This window comes from Protopterus annectens, chromosome 8.part0 (genome assembly GCF_019279795.1).
Source record: "Protopterus annectens isolate FY-2018-M chromosome 8.part0, PAN1.0, whole genome shotgun sequence".
NCBI classification, from domain to species: Eukaryota; Metazoa; Chordata; order Ceratodontiformes; family Protopteridae; genus Protopterus; species Protopterus annectens.
Genome location: NC_056741.1, coordinates 1,320,140,945 through 1,320,161,627, shown reverse-complemented (window position 1 = coordinate 1,320,161,627; position 20,683 = coordinate 1,320,140,945). Strand labels below are relative to the sequence as shown.

The 20,683-nt window shown below is 41.7% G+C and overlaps 1 protein-coding gene across 6 annotated transcripts in view; it reads right to left on the bottom strand.

The window, feature by feature from the left end:
- TBRG1 (transforming growth factor beta regulator 1) overlaps positions 1-20,683 on the bottom strand; it is a 675,454-nt gene that overhangs the window by 160,088 nt on the left and 494,683 nt on the right. For all 6 annotated transcript variants that reach the window (XM_044080849.1, XM_044080848.1, XM_044080847.1 and 3 more), the window contains one exon: positions 14,213-14,323. In XM_044080849.1, coding sequence (XP_043936784.1) covers positions 14,213-14,323 — 111 coding nt within the window. The remainder of the gene's footprint in view (positions 1-14,212; positions 14,324-20,683) is intronic.

The window sequence follows — 20,683 nt, the reverse complement described above, 5'->3', positions numbered from 1 at the left end:
ACCTCTTATGACTGTGATGCCTTTTTCCTTCTCTCTGTCCCTATCTTTTCTATCCTTTTTTCTGCTGTCCCTTTCCTCCTGGGCCAACGAGGGAGGGTGAGTCCCGGCCAGGGGATCGGGAGCAGCAGGTGGGGCAGCCGCAGCCACGGCCAGTGCCACTGAGGAGGACAAAGCAGAGTCTGGGGGCAAAAGGCCCGCCAGAATAAGCTACGACCTCCTATCTTTCAAAGCCCTGGGGTTGAAGGCTGCACAAATAGTGCAGCCCGAAGAAAGGTGATTAACCCCCAGGCAAAGGACACACCGAGTGTGACCATCCGCTGGGGACAGCTTATGGCCACACTCGGTACATTTAGAGAAAATGGCTTTAGGGCCTTCAGCCATTGTAAAAGAAGAAAGGAAAAGTAGGCCCACAAGCACACACCTTCACACACGCAGAGGGGGGAGGGGAATAAAACTAACTTAACTAAAAGTTAAAAGAACTACCCAAAAGAGACTATAAAGATAGGGGAAGTTCACACACACAAAGTTAGAGAAAAAACTGACAGGAATTCAAGGTTTAAATTCTAAACTTACAGCACTATGCTCGGAGCTTGTTCAGAGAAGCTTAATGAAGCCGCGGCAAACGAGATCTGAGGGTTAGAGGGAGATGGCAGGGCATTATGGGTAGGGGGGAGGAGCTTGGAGCTCGGATCTATTAGCTTGGAAAGCTGCCGGCTCAGATCCGAATCGGATCTGATACCCACAGGTTGCTGAGCAAATGAAGTTAACTACTTCAGATAGACTGATGTAATGGTGTCAGCTGCCTTGCTTTATAGCACTGACAACCTGATGTCAGTCAACAAGCAACAGCAGCTGATGCAGAAAAACAATGACTTTGGTATTCGGGCCATCCGAGGGCTACAACAGCAGGGATAACCCACAGGTGATGACTGCAACAGTAAAACACGAAGAACATCATTGCATCATTTGGCCCAGACATTATCCCAGGATGCCTTCTAAATAGCATAAAACATGATCTATCAGGGCCTCTGGAATTGTTATTTAACTATAGCCTCCAAACAGGCTTTGTGCCGCATGAATGGAGAGCAGCAACAATCATCCCTCTGCACAAAGGTGGGCCATCTACAGACCCTGGAAACTATAAACCCATAAGTTTCACTAGTCTTATATGTAAAGCCATGGACAGAATTATCATGGAAATGGTAACAGTGATATAGTAAACCTCCAGACACTGGACCCATCCCAGTTTGGTTTTGTCAAGGGAAGAGCATGCCTACTCAACCTAATCGACTTCTTTGAGAGGGTCACCAATGCAATGGATGAGGGAAAAATGATTCACACTGCCTACCTTGACCTGGCTAAGGCATTTGACACAATACCCCTCACGGGCATTGTTGACAAACTCAAAAGATTAGGCACAAACCCGTATGTCACCCTGTGGTAGCCAACTGGCTCACAGACAGGACCCAGGAAGTTAGAATTGGGGAGTCCACCTCTACAAAGAGGCCAGTCACAAGTGGAGTCCCTCAGGGATCAGTCCTTGGATCACTCCTTTTTGGCATTTACTTATCTGAACTCAAGGCTAATGTCAGTAGTCTCTGGCTGACTAAATTTGCAGATGACTGCAAATTAGGAGTGGTCATCGGATCTCACACTGATACAAATGTTCTCCAGGAGGGGCTGACACAGACAAACAACTGGACTAAAACTAAATACCAAGAAATGCATAACAGTATCCTTCAGGAAGTCATCCACTCCTGGTAACTATCATATTGACAACAGACCCCTCAGAGTTGACCCTGTGGTCAGGGACTTAGGGATACACAGCCTTTGATCATCATGTGTCTACAGTAGTGAGGAAATCCTTCTATGTGGTGCAACTTATAAACAAAGATATGGCATCAAAGTCCAAGGAAGTCATTGTTCCATTGTATTCGGCATTCATCAGGCCTATCATTGAGTAAAATGCCCCTTTTGTTATGTACCTAACCAGGCATATCCAACAACTGGAATATTCACAGAGGTTCCTAGCTAAAAGAATACATGGATTAAGTAAAATGTTCTATGCAGACCACCTCAAGGTGCTATTCCTGTATTCTGTCTCCTATAGGCTTTTGAGGGGAAATCTAGGCCTGACATACAGGGCATTGTCAGACCCCCACTCTGATGGACCTCCTGTTTATCTGCAAAAGAAATAGCACCAGAATCACCTGTTCTAAAGACTTAAACCTTGCCTGTGATATAAATAGGACCTGCTGGACAGACAGGTATGTATACCAGAGATTACCCTGTCTCTGGAACAGGATCCCCATCCATGTGAAGCAGAGTTCCTCCCTAACCGAATTCAAGTGCAACCTGTACAATTGGATGGGGAACAGGAAATTCATCCCTGGCTTGGCACCTATGTCTCTAATGGACACAAGCAACTAGTTTGTCTCCCAGGCCCTAGTTTGTAAATGTTGCATCTCCCAAGACCCTGCTTACATTTATCAAGGGTATCAAAACTTGTCAGAGATTTGGGATGCATGGCTAGGCTTAAAAAGGCCCTTGTGGTTAATAGCCTAGCAAAAACCTGTGAACCTATTATGTCCAAAAGGTAGAGGGGATCAAAGCTTGAATTATCCTCTACATCTTTACATAGACTATCAAAGACCGTGGTGATGGTGCTGCGGTAGCGTTGTTGCCTCACAGTAAGACGCTGTCCGGTTCGATTCTCAGCTAGAGCGTCTTCTGCGTGGAGACATGCGTGAATGGGTGTACCTTCGTTGAAGGTTGTGCGTCAGGCCTGGAAAGCCAGTATGTAAAAAATCAACTGCCAATCATTAGCGGACCGGAGTTCCGCTGTGGCGACCCCTAACCGGGGAAAAGCCGAAAGACACAAACAATCTTTACAATCGGCCGACCGAGGACCCGCCTGACGGCAGGAGAACCCCATCTGTTATGACTGCAGCTGTATGCATGATGAACATCTTGTGGAAACAGCTAACAATAAAGATAGTCTCATTCTGCCCTGGTGAAAACAGTATTCTGAGTCATGACCAGATGAGTCTTCTCCCAGTGTATGAAGACCAAATGAACCTGAAGTTATTACAGCACTCATGCTAGTAATGTTGTGAACAAGTCCATCAGAGAAACCACCAGGAGACAGATGTCCACAAAGGGGACCATATTACATTCACAGTCACCAATGCCGGGGCTTTGATAAACATTTCGGACACAAAGGAGTGACCAAATGTCAATATTCTGCATTGAAAGTGAAGTCTACCCAGAGTGAACTGAAGTATATTCCTGAAGGGAATTCTGACAATGATATACCTGAAGATATGCAGCATGCCCACTGACACAATCCAAGCACCCTGCAGCAGCAGGGACACGGACAGGGCAACTACCTGATATTCTGACACTCAGTGCGACTTTCAGAACAGCAAGACTGAATGATAAAAAATTCATACTTACAAATACTGAGACAGAGACTGCAGGTTCTTAGAATACTCTTATTTTCTCTGAGATGTGGTTATCCTGGAGGCAGTATATACAAGTTATAAGTATGAGGTGTCTGGGGGGGGGCTGAAGCCAAATGACTTGTGGTACCATTGAAGCTTCCACATATGCAGTCTGGCTACAGGATCACTGAAATAGAAGAGGCCATGAATCCTAGGGCTTGAAGAAACTCTGTGGCTGGAATGGCAGGCAGAGGAAGAAGACACTGAAAGAAAGTCGTCCAGGACAAAACCTTTGGAGGTGGAAGAGAGGCCAACATTGGCACTCTCTGAATCCTGCAGCCCAGATACATGTGACCCTGAGAGGGAGTCAGGACAGACTTCTGGAAGTTGGTAGTGAACCCCAGACTTTGAAAGTGAGATCATGAACTCCAGATCCCATAACAGGCAACTGGGAGAAGGTGCCTGAATCAACAGGTCATCTAAATAAGGAAAAATATGAATGCCTTGGAGCATGGAAAAGGCAATCACAGGAGCTAGGCATTTTGTGAATAAAACTGGGGCAGTACAGAGGAAAAAGGGCAAAGCAGAGAACTGAAAATGAGAGGAAGAACTAGAGAAATGCAAAAACTTTCTGAAGAGGGGGTGAATAGGAATATGAAGGTAAGCATATTTCATATCAAAGGACACCAGAAAAGCCTTGGGCAGCAACAGAAGAAACAGGGTTTGAAGAGAAAGCAACAGAAATAAAGGAACATTGAGAAAGGTGGTGGGCAAGGAGAGATCCAGAATAGGCTTCTGAGTGTCCTCCTTTCAAGGAACCAAGGAAATTCTGGAGTAGATGTAAAATGGATGTGAGTTCCAATCGTCCCAGGTGCAGCTCACAGCCCGATCATACCAATGACAATATCCAAAGAAGCAAATGGTTCACAAATGGTTCACAAGAAACAACCAAATTGCAGTTCTGAAATTTATTGAACACAGTCACAAAAATAATGAACCGCCGTGGGCAGCTCCACAATTGCTAAACACGATCTACCTAGGTTTCGTACGTATAACACAGACTTCTTCAGAATAATGTGTTACTCAGCTTAGCCACTTTTATACATGTTAAAAACAATTAATGTACATCAATAAAACAATAAAACGAAACAATTAAGCAATTGAACAGCTGAACAAAACTCAATCATTTCCTTTTCTTTGTCTTGTAATTACACGTAGAACTGTATTTGAAAACCTATGTAATAAAATATTTAATGATTAATGCTCTAAGACCAACCCAATGAATATAAAATATAAATTAATATTAATATTAAAATTGAAATGTTATTGAATGAATTAAACGTAAACCTTATATAATATGTATTAAAATTAGGTTAAAATTATTATGTTCTTATGTAAATACATGAATTAAAAACATGCTTGAATGTATATTTATATGAGTGTATATCTGTATGTTCAATTAACCCTGATGTAACCTTAATGTATCTAAAATTAATAAAACCTTTATGATGTGTTATATTGGTAATATATAAATAGTATATAATATAATATAAAGTATGTATATGTAAACATGTTTAATAAATTGTAAACGTAAATCAATGTTGAAAAATTAATACAAAAAATGTATATATAAGTATATATTAACATATGCATACACTAAATGCAGCTAAAAATATGAAAAATGTTTATATTAGTGTTAATAATACTGTATATACATGATTTAACGCCCCTTAATATTTTTCAACCTTAACAAGGGCTTAATGCTACAATATTCATTTAATCCAGGTAGATTATGGGCATTTAGGTATATCTGCCATTTCAATTCGCTCACGTCCAAATCTAAATCAGTTGTTCTACCTTGTGTATCTAATATAATTTGATTAACTATACAAAACCTAAATTCATGGTCCACATGATCTATTATATGTCTTGCCAAAGCATTTGTGGTTTTAAGATGTTTAATATCCAACAAGTGCTCTTTGATTCTGTCCCTAAAGTGTCTACTAGTCTTACCTACATAAAATGCGTTGCACTTTTGACACAGGGCTAAATAGACAACATTGGACGTAAAACAATTGTAATGCCCATGAATATTAATGTAAATATCATTGACAATAAAATTGTCACCCATAGTTTTAATATACTGACATGTCAAACATCTACCACACTTATAATTATCCCTGGGTCTATTGGTAGAAGTGTTTTTGCCATCATTCTCAAATATATTTTTGTCGTGTCTTTTGGTTCTTGGTTGCAAATTCTGGAGTAGAACCACTTTTGGGAAGGAGAGAGAGGCTGAATAGTTCCCTGGTCCACAAGGGACCAAAGAACCTCTGAGAAATGAGGAAGCTGCTCTTGAGAAGGTTGAGGAATCCTTGAAAAAGGAGGGAGAGATTTCCACACCATGAATTAACCCTGAGTGATGACTGACAGAATCCAAGAATCTGAGGTGATGAGTTGCCAGTCTGGAAGACAGAGGGAGAGCCAAAGTGACAAGGAAACCTGGCTGAAGGTTAGGGGGTGCAAAATGTCAAAGAGTAGCAAGCTGATCAGACAAAGGAGGCTTCTGGACCACAGCAGCCTGAGCAGACTTAGCAGGAGGAGCTGACTTACTATCATACCTGCCTTTAGTGGCCTGACAAAACTGCCTGTGAACAAAAGCAGACCTAGTAGGATAGTTCCTCGGAAACTTAGGGATAGGGACACAAAAATATGTTTAAGGTCCTGCAAAGCTTTACCTTTCTCTTGAAGAGACTTAAACATTTCAGCAGCAGCAGCAGTCCCAAAGAGAATTTTATTATCAAAAGGATCATACAGCAACTTGGCCTTAATGTCTTCAGGTAATGACTGCAGACAAAGCCAAGAGTAACGCCTCATGAAAGACCCAAAGATAGCAGCTCTGGAACAAGCATCACCAGCATCATAGTTGCACTTGATAGAGTGGGGAGCCACCTGAGAGGTAGAACCCAAAGAGAGAGAGCAGAAGACTTTCCTTCAGAATCAGAGAGGTCAGAAATAACCTGGCAAGCCTGGACAATCAAGGTCAGAGCATATCAGGTCATGTGGGTCTGGTAGTTGATGGACCTAGAGGCCAAAGTGGAAGCAGTATAGACCTTCTTTCCAATCCTTTCCATGGCCCTACAATCCTTATCTGAAGGCAGAAGCTTGGTAGAGGGCAAAAGCTTAGAAGGTTTGTCACATGAGGCTGACACCACAGCAGGATCAGCAGAGAGACACTTAAATAGGAACTGAGAATCCTCAGAAACCTTATAGAACTTGTCAGGTTTCTTTGGAGCAGAGGGCTGAGAATCAAGAGTCTTAGAGGCAGCTGTAAAGGTGTGTAACAAACCAGCCAACACACGAGATGCTATAGAAGATTTAGGAGTGTCTACCTGAAGCAACTCGTAATACTTCTCCTGGAAATAAGACACCTGAGAAGAATCCCACTTAAAGTATTCCATTATGGCTACTGTTTCCCTAAAAGACAGCCCCTCCAAAGGAGACTCACGGCTAATGGACTCCTCTTCATCAGAGCCATAAACCAAAGAAGAAGCATCTATAAAGAGTAAGACAAGAAACCTTCATCAGAGTCATCCAATAAATCAGGTTCCCTAGGCCTTTTGGAAAAAGTTGAAATCCAAGGGGCACTAGGCACAGAAACTATTGGGGAGGTTTCAGGGCCATTAAGTCATTAAACAGGGCCCCAAGTTAAACTCCTGCCATTTCCTTTGAGGGTCCTTAGGATGTACAGAAAAATGTTTAGTCTTCTGTTTTTTTTCTTGGAAGGGGCAAAAGCACTAACACCAGAGGTTCCAAACCCTGAAGGGATTCAATAAACAGCACCTGGAACCTCCTCACTACCAGATTTAGCGGAATCCCTCTAGAGTCCTCCAAGAATCAACCACGGTTTCCTCTCAACATCCAGAGCAGATGCCTGCAAAGCCTTAAAGGACATGCACCAGGAAAGATCCATGCCAGCCTCTAACATGGTTGCAGCAAAGGAACCCAAAGTCGACACTGGGCAACCTATAGAGCTATCACCTGCTTCTATGGAGATGTCAGTGTATGCTGGACAGCCAAAGAATCTGGCAGACAGTTCTTGGCTGTCTTACTTAACAGAAGTTCCTCAGGGTTAATTGATTCTACTATGCTGCCCTGGCCTAATTGTTTAAGCCTCTGGTTCTCGAGATAGATGGCCAGGGAAGACAACCGACTTCTAAGATTCTTAGGCACAAATGCCTTACAAATACTACAGGAGGTATGGTCGTGGGAAGCACCCAAACAAAAAAAGACACTACTCATAACTATCCTTATGGGGAATCTGCTTCCCACACTGACATTTTCTCTTCTTGGGAGACATCAACTCCAGTTAACCAAAGGAAAACAAGACCAATAGTAAAAAAACCAAAGAACCCAACAGGGCACTTATCTGATGGCTAGGTATTCAGTACACGAAACGGCATTCAGACTGACTAGCAATGATGATGTTTGGACTAGAAGCAAAGAAGTTCAAGGTAACTGTATCCATACATCACCTTTATGCCCTACATCTTGTGTGGGAAGCATACATGTGACAAACAGCACATACAAGATCTAAAGGATTTGGTATACTGGCCCGACATTGGGCTATCCTTGGCAGAAGATCCCTAAGGTGAAGAATACTGCAACAGTGATATAGAAGGACATCAGCAATGTTCAACATTTGCTGTTCCCCTGTATTCTGGGGCTTTTTTGGAGGGGGGGCTTGCATTTACAAGTCTCAAATTTAAAACGGGTACTGCAGAACACCCTGTGGCATCACCACCTGGAAAATGATAATGCTAGGTCAAGTTTTTGCCTGATATTGCTCTTATATCAACTGTACATTAGTGCTTTCTCTGTTTGCAACTTTTAAAATACTAGTGTGTCTTACTACTGTTACATTTAATTTTTCAATTTATGTAACAAAGCTGAAGTGAAAGGGGGTGCTAGTGGTCCAGCTCACCTACATGCTAAATACAAAATACTGGATGTGCATGCTAAAGTCAGGGAAGTTACAGGTTCTACTGTCCCCTTATGAAGTACAGTCTGTGCCTATTTCAAGACCTCTGAAAGACTACCTTGCACTTAAGCAAAACTCTTCCTTGTGATGGTTGAGGGCCCACTTCATTCCACTAGGAGGGCTTCTTCTCAAGGCATACGGAGTAAATGAGAAGAGGAGGAAGCTAAGCAGATATCAAAGACCCTCAAAGAAGACAAACATCTGTTTCTTTTTGGAGGTACTTGATCTGGCCCTAAAAAGCCTAAACAAAGATGATGCTACCGTGGAGAAGGGAATCCAAGATGGTATACCTGTTCTCTCTCTCTGCTATACATATATATCTATATATACATATATATCTATATACACACACACACATATATATAAATATATATATATATATATATATATATATACACACACACACACACACATATATATATATATATATATATATATATATATATATATATATATATATATATATATATATACATATATATATATATTGATATATAGCATAATATATATATGTATTAATATATATTATACACACACACTCACACACACACACACACACACACACACACACACACACACACACACACACACACACACACACACACACAATGCTGAGACTACTCATCTAGCTATAATACTGACAGAGTTAAAATTACAGTAGGCCACATAAAAACCCACTTCAGAAGATGTGTGTAAGGTCTTTTCCAAAGCTTCGGCAATCCCTGACACAGGAAAGTCTAAAGCTTTTTATTTCAAAGCCTGGTCCATTTAGGAGGACCAGAACTTGGAACAGTAAAACAGAATTTAAAAATTGAGACAGCTATTTAAAATACCTCTTTCTGAAGCTGGAAAATGAGGAAACTCTCCTGCTCACTCTATGCAAAGCCAATGACTGTTTATCAAGTGGAGTTATGATGTTATGGCATCTGAGAACTATAATGGATTGAAGAGAACATGAAGTCATGTGCCTTAGGGAGGCTCAGTATGAATGACACTTCATTAAATCTGGAGCTAGTGATGGGAAGCTAACTCCTCAGGATCAGAGTAAACTTAATCTAGAAGTTTACAGTCTGCACATACTGCACTCTGAGCACAGGGGTGGAGAAATGACTCAAGATTTCTCATCTGTCTTGCTTTAATACTAACTCAAACACTTCTGAAGAGAAGGCAGAGAAAGAACAGGACAGTAGATGATTGCAAGCACTCTTCAAAGGATCAATCTGGGGGGAATTACAGGGTGGAAGGGTCTCATTATATTTGTCCAACTGAGAGACAAGGACTTCAGGATCTTCTAAATCTCCCTTCCCAGCAGACTAAGGGACATCCTCCAGAGAAAGGAACAAGCCTGAAGGGAATTCACCCAGCACACAAAGGGGTCACAGTGCAACGGGCAAATGCTGGGTACCAAGTTCACCAACACTAAGAAATCAGTACACAGCAGGTGGTGCTGAAATGTCAGATGGCCGTGAACAGCCTGGAACTGATGCCAACATGCATTTCCTAAAGGTATACTCCAGAAGCCACAAGAACAGGCCCCATCATACAGACACTGCATGCATGTCTAAGGCCTATGTAGTCCATGGAAATCCACCTAGTATAGCAGGTCCTGCTAATGTATTTTCAGCTCTAACCAACTATTCTCTCTTGACTTTGAGGAGGCAGACTCCTAGACCCAGAATTAAACAGATTAACCTTCTCCAAGGGACTCAGCAGATCTTCCCACATACATAGGCCTGCTACAGTAACACTCTTGAGTGGTCTAAAGTAGAGGAGTAGGTGTGACACCTCAAAAAGCAATCAAAACTGGCTGCCAGGGGTATAACTCTTCACTTCTCATTATTAGTCAATGACTAGTTCTAGCAGAGCCCCTCATTAACTGAAATTTACAACAACCCCTCCCTCCCCAAAAAAAAAACAGGATGCTACCTTATGGACATACTTTGCAGAAGGAAGTTTTTGACCCAAGCTTGGCCTGAATCTTCTTCATCATTCTGGTCCACCACCAATCTAGGATCCTGCAGTGTAACCTCCTTCCTGTCAATGTGCTGAGTATCCAATCAAAGTCCTTTCTTCAAGCAGCTGATATACATCTCAAATTTCTCTCTCTCTCTCTCTTTGGCTGTGAGTGACCAGACTGAACTACAGGAAACTACATCTAAGTAAACTTACCATAACAGTAGATGTTTGATTAACTCACTGTTGCAATAGCTTAAGTTATATGGGTTATATCTTGGCTAGGATATAACAGCTTGCAGGATGATATATCCTAGTGAGGATACATACCATACAACTTAGACAACTGCATCAGTGATTTATGAATAAAAATATTACAGTTGTGTAAGCAAATCTACCATAAGATGTGTTGCTTAAATCACTGCTGCAGTAACCTTAACTATATGGGTTATGTCATGGCCTAAGACATAACAGCTGGACAGCTGTTATATCCTTGGCAGAATATATAAACCGTACAGCTTAAGCTACTGCAGCAATGACTTCATATGTGGACAGATTAAAAGCCCTATCACTGTATTCAGTTTACTACGGATTACTACGGGGTGATCTATGCCTGACCAAGGCAGTCTCTGGCCCAGCCCTGATGGAAATGTTGCATATTTGCAAAGCTAACTGCATGAGGGTTGCCCACTACAAGGATCTAAATCTGATCTCTAGCATGAATAGATCATGCTGGAGAGATATGTGTACCAGAGATTGCCCCTCTGGAATAGCCTTCCTGTTTCCGTGAAGAAGAGCCCTTCCCTGACCATCTTAAATCATAATCTGGATTAATGGATGGGAAATCAGAAATTCACTCCTGGAGAGGTGCCCATGTAACTTATGGACAGAGGCAGTCTATAAAAATTGCTTCCTGATCGTTATCTTTTCCCTAGGGAGAGAAAATTGGGTAAAATCTTGGCAAAACTGGTTAGGCTTGTAAGGACTCTTGAACTATTAGTCTGGTAATCTCCCATGAACCTGTAATGTATCTTTAAATGCATCAGGTTATACTCCCTCTTCAGGTAATAAAAGCAGTGCAGATGTACACTGTGGTGATACCCATAGGAACACCTGGAAGGTTCTGGTGATTCAGACACTGAATGTGGCAGCTTTCCTTTAAACAAACATTACAACTGATATTTGCACTATGTGGATAACTGAAAAATACAGCAGTATCACAGTGTCTAACTATGTCTTGTAAGCCTGGTATGTGATATCAAAGAGCATATCAACCAAAGATGCATGATCCCCTGATAATAGTAATGAAAAAAGTTAGAATTCTACTATGTTGATGACAGCAAAAGAGGGAATTCCAACAATTACCAGTGTAAAAGCCCTTCAAAATCAAACCACATACTTAATTATGATTTTACAGAAACCATACTTAATTTGTCAACAATTAGGCAAAACTTAACATTTATCAGACATTCCTGTATACATCTCTGAAGTTTCATACATTCAGTGTTTTTATTTTCTTGCCTTTCCGTCTTCTATCCTACAGTGTAGCAGCAAAGATCTACTAAAGTACACTTACTTCAGAGAAGTTACTTGTGTAATACCATGGTTAACATCTGTGCAACTTTATCAATATACTATCCTTCCTTACCAAATGGTATCCGTGTGCCTGACAAGTTCAACAATATGCTTCAGTTGTTGTGTTTACTTACTCAACAGCAGTCTGATACTGACAAGCTGCCAATTTAGGGAGTGGTTTAGTCTAACGGTTTGTTGGCTACACATTTATCTTCCAAGGTGCACAACCCTAGAGAAACCAGGAGACTTGCTTTATCCTTATTGTGTAATCTCAACAATGCTACAGTTATGTTTGCAGAACTGTGTGGGGGGATTCAGACAATACCCAGAGCCACGGGGGGAGGGATTTCCAAGGTATTGTAGAAACAATTTATCAGAGTCCTGTCACAGAGCTGAAACTGTGACAAACTTAAAAACACCATATTGATTCTGCTAAAACTGTCTGCCTCACAAACGCGCACAATCTGTTTCAGTGCATCACTTTTTATTTTCACATGTCTACTCTTTGACAGTAATCCTCTTCAGCACAGCTGAAAGTAACATATCAAGCAGATATTTCACGTGTTCTACAGTCCTTCATCTTCAAAAAGTCCTAGAAGCCACATAGTTCCTTCCTCTGGAAATGGAACCTGCACAGCATATCAAAATACTGCTTTGCCTTCTTTAACTATTGCTGCATTTCACAGTACTCCCATAAAGCACAAAAGAATAATCTCCCCATTGTCCATATCCCTACTAGCACAGTGGAAGAGCATTTGGAAACATCCTGTCAGCTTAGTAGCAATTGAGGGTGGGAACACTTTCTGAAAGAGATTCTACTTAAACAGCCACTATTCTCTTTTAAGACAGGATAAAGAATATTACTCTACAGAATTCTGACACTCCATTTTACACCACATCATCTCAAGTGTTCTTTGCCTTGTCAGATTCAACAGTTTACCATCCTGAATGTATCACCCTTCAAGGCACCGCATTACTACCCTTGATTCTGATTTCACATTTCCTACCAAATCTGTTTTGCTAGCCAGCTGCTTGCCTGAAAGTACAGAAATAAGCAAAACATTTAAAATGAAAGGCATCTTTAATTACTGCTGAAATGCAAAACAAGACGAGAGAAAGTTAAGTCAACTTTGCCATTCTTCTGGTTCAGTTTCATCCATCCTTAGGTGATTGGACAACAACAAAACATATTTTAAAACTGCTTTCTGCATAAAGCTGAGAAATATCTATAACAGGCCATTACAGCTCAGCAGAATTGCTCCCCTTCCATGTGAGGCTAAAACAGACACCAGATCACGGAACATAGGTTCACAGGTTCATAGGTAGGTACTAGGCTATCGGCCCAAGGTCCTACGTAAGACTAGCCAGCAAGGTTCCATAGCTTAAGCCATCCAAGAAAGTTATTTTCCTGTGCCACTGTCCAGCAGAGACACAGAAGTGATCTGCGGGGTGTATTTCCTATTTCCCATCCACTCATCAAGATTTTTCTTGAAGAGTGCTAATGAAGAACTTTGTTCGACATAGATGGGTAGCTTGTTCCAGAGTATAGAAAGTCTCTGGGACAGGAATCTATCCCTCCAGCGTGTCCTGTTTATTGTGGTGACAAGGTTTAGGTCTCTAGAGCGTGTAGCTCGGAGGGATTGGGATTTCTTTACGTGTAGCATGTCCAACAGTTCTGGGTTTGACATAGCTTTATATGTTAGGCAGTGATCACCTCGGAGTAGGCGATATGCTACGGAGTAAAGCCTAATAAATATGTTGATGATATGATGATAAATATATATAGAACAAATGTGACAGATACATTCCACACCTCACAAGACTATGCAATGAACTTCCTCTTAAAATAAAAATGTTAGTCTGGCTTTAAAAATAATCCAGAGCTTTACTTGGGAAGTAGAAAATATGGAGATGGGACTACATCATTCAAGCTTCTTGAAGGTTAGCAGGTCATAAGCAGGTCAGAAGATCAAAGTCATGAACCTAAATATTTTTAAATTACCAATTGTATGGAAAAAGTTGCACATTTTAATAACACACAAGTGTGAAGAGCATCACAGTTTGCTAAATGTATGTGTATAAAATAAGTTGCAACTTCTAAACGGTGAACACATTGAAAAAACACACTGACTGACATTCCTAAACTGTAAAGTTATAAGCCTAACACAAAAAGAAAAACAAATCTGACCTTAGTACTTACTTGGCACACTTTCTTGCCCCTGGGCAGCTCTGTATTAGATTCTGAATTGTAGGATGAGCAAAGCCAAAGAAGTTGGCTCCAGATGACAACACATTGTTCAATGGTTTTCCCCTGTAGTCACACAAAAAAAAGAAAAAAAGGTGTTTACACCTTGTGGGTATAGAATTTTATTTAAAGCCAAAATATTTTCTTGTCCTGATAACAGCAAACTACACACACTAGACTAGTAGAAATTAGAAAAATCGGAAAAAAAACGACAACCCTGCCAGACTGCAGATGTTGGCTCTCTCCTATCTACTCAATATTTCTGGCCCCATCCAAGGACGGAATAAGACATAGATCTGAAGACCAGTTTCCTAAATGTATTCCATAAACAACACATTTTCAAACCACGAAGGCTCATTGCTGAGCCTGCTGCCCTCGACACAACATTAGCACAAAGTTGCAATGAGCCACATGGTAGCCCATTGCAAAAGCTGTGGACAGAGTCCTGACCATTTTCTAAGACAGACTTGGAGAGAGCTGAAAGTTTTGTCAGTCCTATATCTGCTTATAGGGGCAGAATATGTGCAGGTGGGACAAACAGTTCAGAAAACTGAAATCCAATGCATCAGAAAATACTGCCTTGTCCACCAAGTCCAAAGTTTTACACTCCTTATTAAGCTGCAAGTTTAGAATTAATGGGCCCTCTATTGGATATCACAGTGTCCTAGGATGGCTGGCCGGGACTTCACTCATCTGGTGGCTTGCAGAGGCATCCACTTTCTTAGGAGCTGGAGCAATGGCATTCTGGTGCTTCCAAGCTATGCATTTGGTATGCCTGATGATGATGAGATCCTAGAGAGATGACCAGGAGGTTTACCTAACTTTGCCCCAGATACTCATGCAGATGTGTCTGTGGAAAAGGAATGGAGAACATAAGCCAGTCCATGGTGGACTTCTTCAGCCTTAAGGTTTCTCCAAAGAGAGAGAGAGTGTGGTGTGTGTGTGTGTGTGTGTGTGTGTGTGTGTGTGTGTGTGTGTGTGTGTGTGTGTGTGTGTGTGTAGGTGGGTGTTGTTATATTATTTTAGCAGTCTCAGAGATAATAGCCTTTAGATTCCTGAGGCAAATGCAAATTAGGAGGAAGAACCCTACCCTCAGGTAGGAAGCACACCAGCCTGATGAACATGGGGACTGAACATATGACAGGTGTCCGCTAGATGATAGAGGACTGTGTACTGATGCACCTAGAGAGACCTCTACTAGGTTAGATGCCAACATTAAGTCATGTCACCTAATAGTGTGTTCCCAGAAAGTGGAGGGTCCCATATCACACCTCAACCAACTCCTGAGATTGAAGGCATATGCCTCTGACCCTGAAATGGAAGGACTCAATGGGATTTCTACACACTGGACCATTAAACACCAAGGGACCAGAAGAAAGGCCCGCGGAGAAGAATCTTTAAAGTTCCCAAATGTGAAGACTGAGCTCTAGTCACAGAACTTTACAGACTTCTCCCTGAGACTAGGCTGATCACATGCATTCTCTTGTGGGTTGTCAGAGGGATGTGTGGTAATAATAACTCAAAGTGAAACATGTCAAGGTAACTGCTAGGGAGTGACGCTCTCTCAGGCCCCTCATACAATAAGGTGGAAGACAAGTGTGAACTCGATCCCTCACTATCTCAGGAACTGCAGTGCTGCAAGACAGTGTGATTATTACATTCTTACATTCCCACCAGTTTCTTCACCTCCTGATGGTGTTCATGCACAGCAGTAGCACTGTGCAATGACCACTTTTCTTATGATACATCTCTGGGAACTCTCAAACATCACTATCCTTCAGCATCAGGGTAGGACAGCAGCTTTTCTATTTACTTCTTCAAGTGGTTGAGTTGAAACACCAGTAGATAATTTCTTGTCTTTTCAGCTTTTCCCGGTTAGGGGTCACTACAGCGGAACTCCGGTCCGCTAATGATTGACAGTAGAATTTTTTTTTATGGTGCCGAGTTGCCAGCCTGACGCCCAGCCTTCAGCAAAGGCACTCCCATTGACGGATGTCTTTCGGAGGCCACTCGACCGCGGGGAGGACATGCAGACTCTACATAGAAGGCACTCCAGCCGTCAATCGAACAGGAGAACCTCTTGCTATGAGGCAACAACGCTACCGCTGTAGATAATACTGATCCGTAATACTGTAATACTATAGTTTATTTGAATGCTGAAGGCTCTTGAAATGATTGCATTCATTTAATGTACTGTTATTCAATATATGCTTACTTCTGATTTGTTTTTCATATATACATATAATTTTTTTTTCACTGTGCTTATATACTGTATTATTTGACTGAAACTAGTTGCCTATAATTTCCTGTGACTTTTTTCTGTCTATATACCAGTATTATATTTCAGTATTGGTGGATTGGACACTCCAAATTGGCCCTGGGTGTGAGTATGTGCATGTGTGTGCCTTCTGTGGAACGTTGGGCGCCGGGCTGACAACTCGACACTGTAAAACTCCACTGCCAATCATAAGCGGACAGATGATCCGCTGTGGCGACCCCTAACCGGGAAAAAGCTGAAAGAAGAAGACTATGTAGCGCTCCTGCATACACTCTCACTGCAAATTAAAACCTCACACTTTAACCTTTTCCTTCCAACCTAGCTGCTGTTAAGCTACTTCATGTTAGTAATTGTTTTGTATTCCTTCTCTTCCAGTTTGCCCTGCCGCATGTACCCCAGGTTCCTGTCTGCTGAAAACACTATCTAAGGGAACGTGTAATTATCTCCCTGTGCTTTACTGGTTCCCCAAGCTTAAACTGAGAACACACAAGAAATACCAAAACAAAGTGTATGTACCTTTTTGTAAACTGTTTGCACTCCCTATAGCTGTATTGTACTCCTGCCTGTGCACGCTAACAGCCTACTGCAGACCCCACTCAACCTACTCTTTCCAAGTCCATCACCACCCCCCTAAGTCCTTGTGCCCCTCTACTGCAGTTTCGGATGTGTCCACTAGATGGCAGCATCTACCAATTTTTGAATTTCCCACTCTAGTCTAAATAAGCTACTTAATATTTGGCTGTCCTAGTTTAACCCTACTGCCCTTACCTAACCTCTGTCAACCTCCCTGCCTTCCTCCTAGTCTCACTTGGCAAATTAGTGCCTCACCCCTATGCCTTTCTTACCTTGTGCTTGCTATCCATCTTATTGATTGCTCCTCACTGACTTGCTCTTCCATCTGCTTGGCTCTACCCTCTCCATTCGCCCTGCGGGCTCACTCCGCTCCCCTACCCTGCCCCCATTTCCCACCTGCCCCAACACCTCTACCCTTATAGCTAATACACCACACCAACTTCCTTTCACACACAATCAACTAATCCCTAACCTTAATCAAGCCACCTCTCCTACTTCAACACTTTACTATAACTCCACCCCCTTGACACCACCACAAGTATATCCCAAGCCCACCCCTACCTGATAGTCAATACAAACACCATGCCCATCAAACCTGCCACATTATTAACTGAACTACTAATACTTTCTAGCATATCCTACTTAAACTATCTCACCAGGCCTCTGTAAGTCAATCACTCTCATCCATTTCATACTACTACTTCAATCCAAATACAGCATGCACACTCCCAAACTTACATATCGCCTAACCTCTTCTTCCTCAGCAATACTATGCTCTTCCCCTACAGACTTGTATCTTACCCCAACAATACCTTTCTCATCAATCATTCCTCTGTCTCAAGTCTTATAACCCATAAATGTGGAACTAAGCAACTCAAATACCTACTCTCCCACATTCAACATTTAACCTCTATTCTTCTCTCGGGTGACATACACCCAAACCCCGGCCCCTCTCTTTCACACAATTCTACCTTCCCATCCCACTCACACTACTTAGCAGGTAGGTCTCTCTACCTCACATCTCTTAACGCCCAAAGCATCTGCAACAAAATCCCTAACCTCCACGTCTGGCTTCTCTACAATCAGCCATACATTCTATCCATTTCTGAAACCTGGTTGAAACCCCACATCAAAGACTCAGAACTTATTCCACCCAACTACCGTATTATTAGAAAAGATAGAACATGTAATAAAGGGGGAGGTGTCGCTCTCCTTTACTCCTCATCCCTCCTAGTGACCCCATACTCCAAACCCATCCCTACATTTGGTAATGTAGAAATAATCCCAGCCCTTCTGCATATAAATAAACATAAACTCATCTGTACAGTCACTCTCTATATCCCCCCAGGAGATAATGTCCACATCCTTGAGGACATTCTCTCCTGGTTCTCTACTAACATTACTAATGAAACTATTATCCTAGGTGATGTTAACATTAACTGGACCATAATTCAATCTCCAAACACCTCCCTAGCTATAAATCTATATAACTTCACTCAACTTATTACCTCAACAACTAGACCATCCAAAGACTTCCACCATGGGAGCACCTTAGATTGGATTCTTGTTTCACATCCTCACTATATCACTGACAGTGGCACCCTTCCCGACCCACTAATTGACCATTTTCCCATTTTTGCCCACCGTCTTCCCTTCTCCCTACATCTAACCCATACCTAAACCTCTACACAGTGCCTGAAAAACTTCAATCCCAATGAATTCTCAAATGCACTAAAAAGAGTAAACTGAATCCCACTAAAATCTTTATCCCTTGATAATGCCATTTCCTACTTCAATACAACCTTCTTAGACTTGCTAAACTCCTTTGCTCCCTGGAAAACAAAACGCACAAAAAGCAACCCTGTGTCCCATGGTTAACTAAAAATACTTTGCTCATCATGCGACTCCGAGATAAAGCTTGGAAACGCTACCATAAAACTAAAACTACCACCACCCTAAAGGAATACAAAATACTTCACAACAAAGTAAAGAAACTTATTATCTCAGACCGCAAGTCCTATTTTTCAACACTCCAAACCAACCACAAAGCTAACCCTAAAAATTTCTGGGATGGAATCTCCTCTTTCCTTAACCCAGGTAAAAAAGAAAACCCCTGCCCTGACCCTAACACCTCCGACCAAAATTTAGCATCCCAATTTAATTCATTTTTTATTGACTCCATAGCCAAACTAACATCATCCTTTACGAACAACATTGCTTCCCCACTCCCACAACCACACCCATGCATTCCTCCTGCCCCTAGTAAGTCCAGCCCCCATCCTCCTCCCTTCTCCATGAATCCTATCTCCATATGTACTATAAAAAAAAAAAACTCCAAAAAATGAAACCATGTTCTAATGCTCCTGACGACATACCTTCCTACTTCTTAAAAATCACAGCAGAAGCCATTGCCCTCCCTGTCTGTATTCTAATCAATAGATCAATTTCTGAATTTTATGTTCCCCAACTGTGGGAAAAGGCCTTTATTATTCCACTCCAGAAAGGTGGCAACAACAATTATATCCCAAACTTCAGACCTATCGCTATCTTATCCCCTTGTTCTAAACTTCTTGAAAAATGCATCCACCTTCAACTTTTACCCTATCTCTTAAATAACAACCTTCTCACTCCCACTCTGCATGGATTCTGACCAGGCCATAGTACCTTCACTGCCCTTCTCTCCTTCCTAGAGATCATTAACAAGGCCCGTGACACCGGTCATACTGTATCTACCTTCCTCTTAGACCTTTCAAAGGCTTCTGACACCATCTCACACAACCTTCTCATTACCAAACTCTCTAAACTAAACCTATCCACCTTCACTATCAATTGGTTCACCAGTTACCTATCAAACAGGCAACAAGCAGTCAAGTGGAAAAAAGCTATTTCACCTTTCCTAGATACTCCCACAGATGTCCCCCAAGGATCAATTCTAGGTCCCCTTCTATTCAATATCTTTATAAATGACTTCTATCTTGCCATCCCTAACACTAAACTCATCCAATACGCCGACGACTCGACAATAATCTGCTCTGCCACCTCTACTTCTTCATTAATAAAATTAACTCAGGTAGCCTTCTCTTCCACTGGACAATGGATGCTAGACAACCATCTGGCACTCAATACTACCAAGACTAAAACTAATGATATTTATCCCTTCTAAAACCACCACCTTAGATTAAAGCTCATTCTCTATCACCAGTCAAAATAATACAGCTCTCAAAATAGTCTCCACTGCAAAACTTCTAGGAATTCGCCTTGATGATCAGCTAAAGTTTGATAGCCACTTGCAAGTTAATATAAAAACAACACATAAAAAATTAGGCATGCTTTACCGTCATAACCGTTATATCTCTCCCCCTACAAGGCGTGTACTCGCTACTGCTTACTTCATCCTTTCCCTTCTGTATGGTGCCTCTATCCTTACTAATTTGCAATCTTCCCTCAAATCAAATCTCTCCTCCTGTTACAACAAAATTTATAAATTTGCAACTGGCCATAGATCCACTACCCATCACTGTATTTCCCTACATCAACTGGACTGGCTTGAGCTACCCAATGATCTCACCTATACC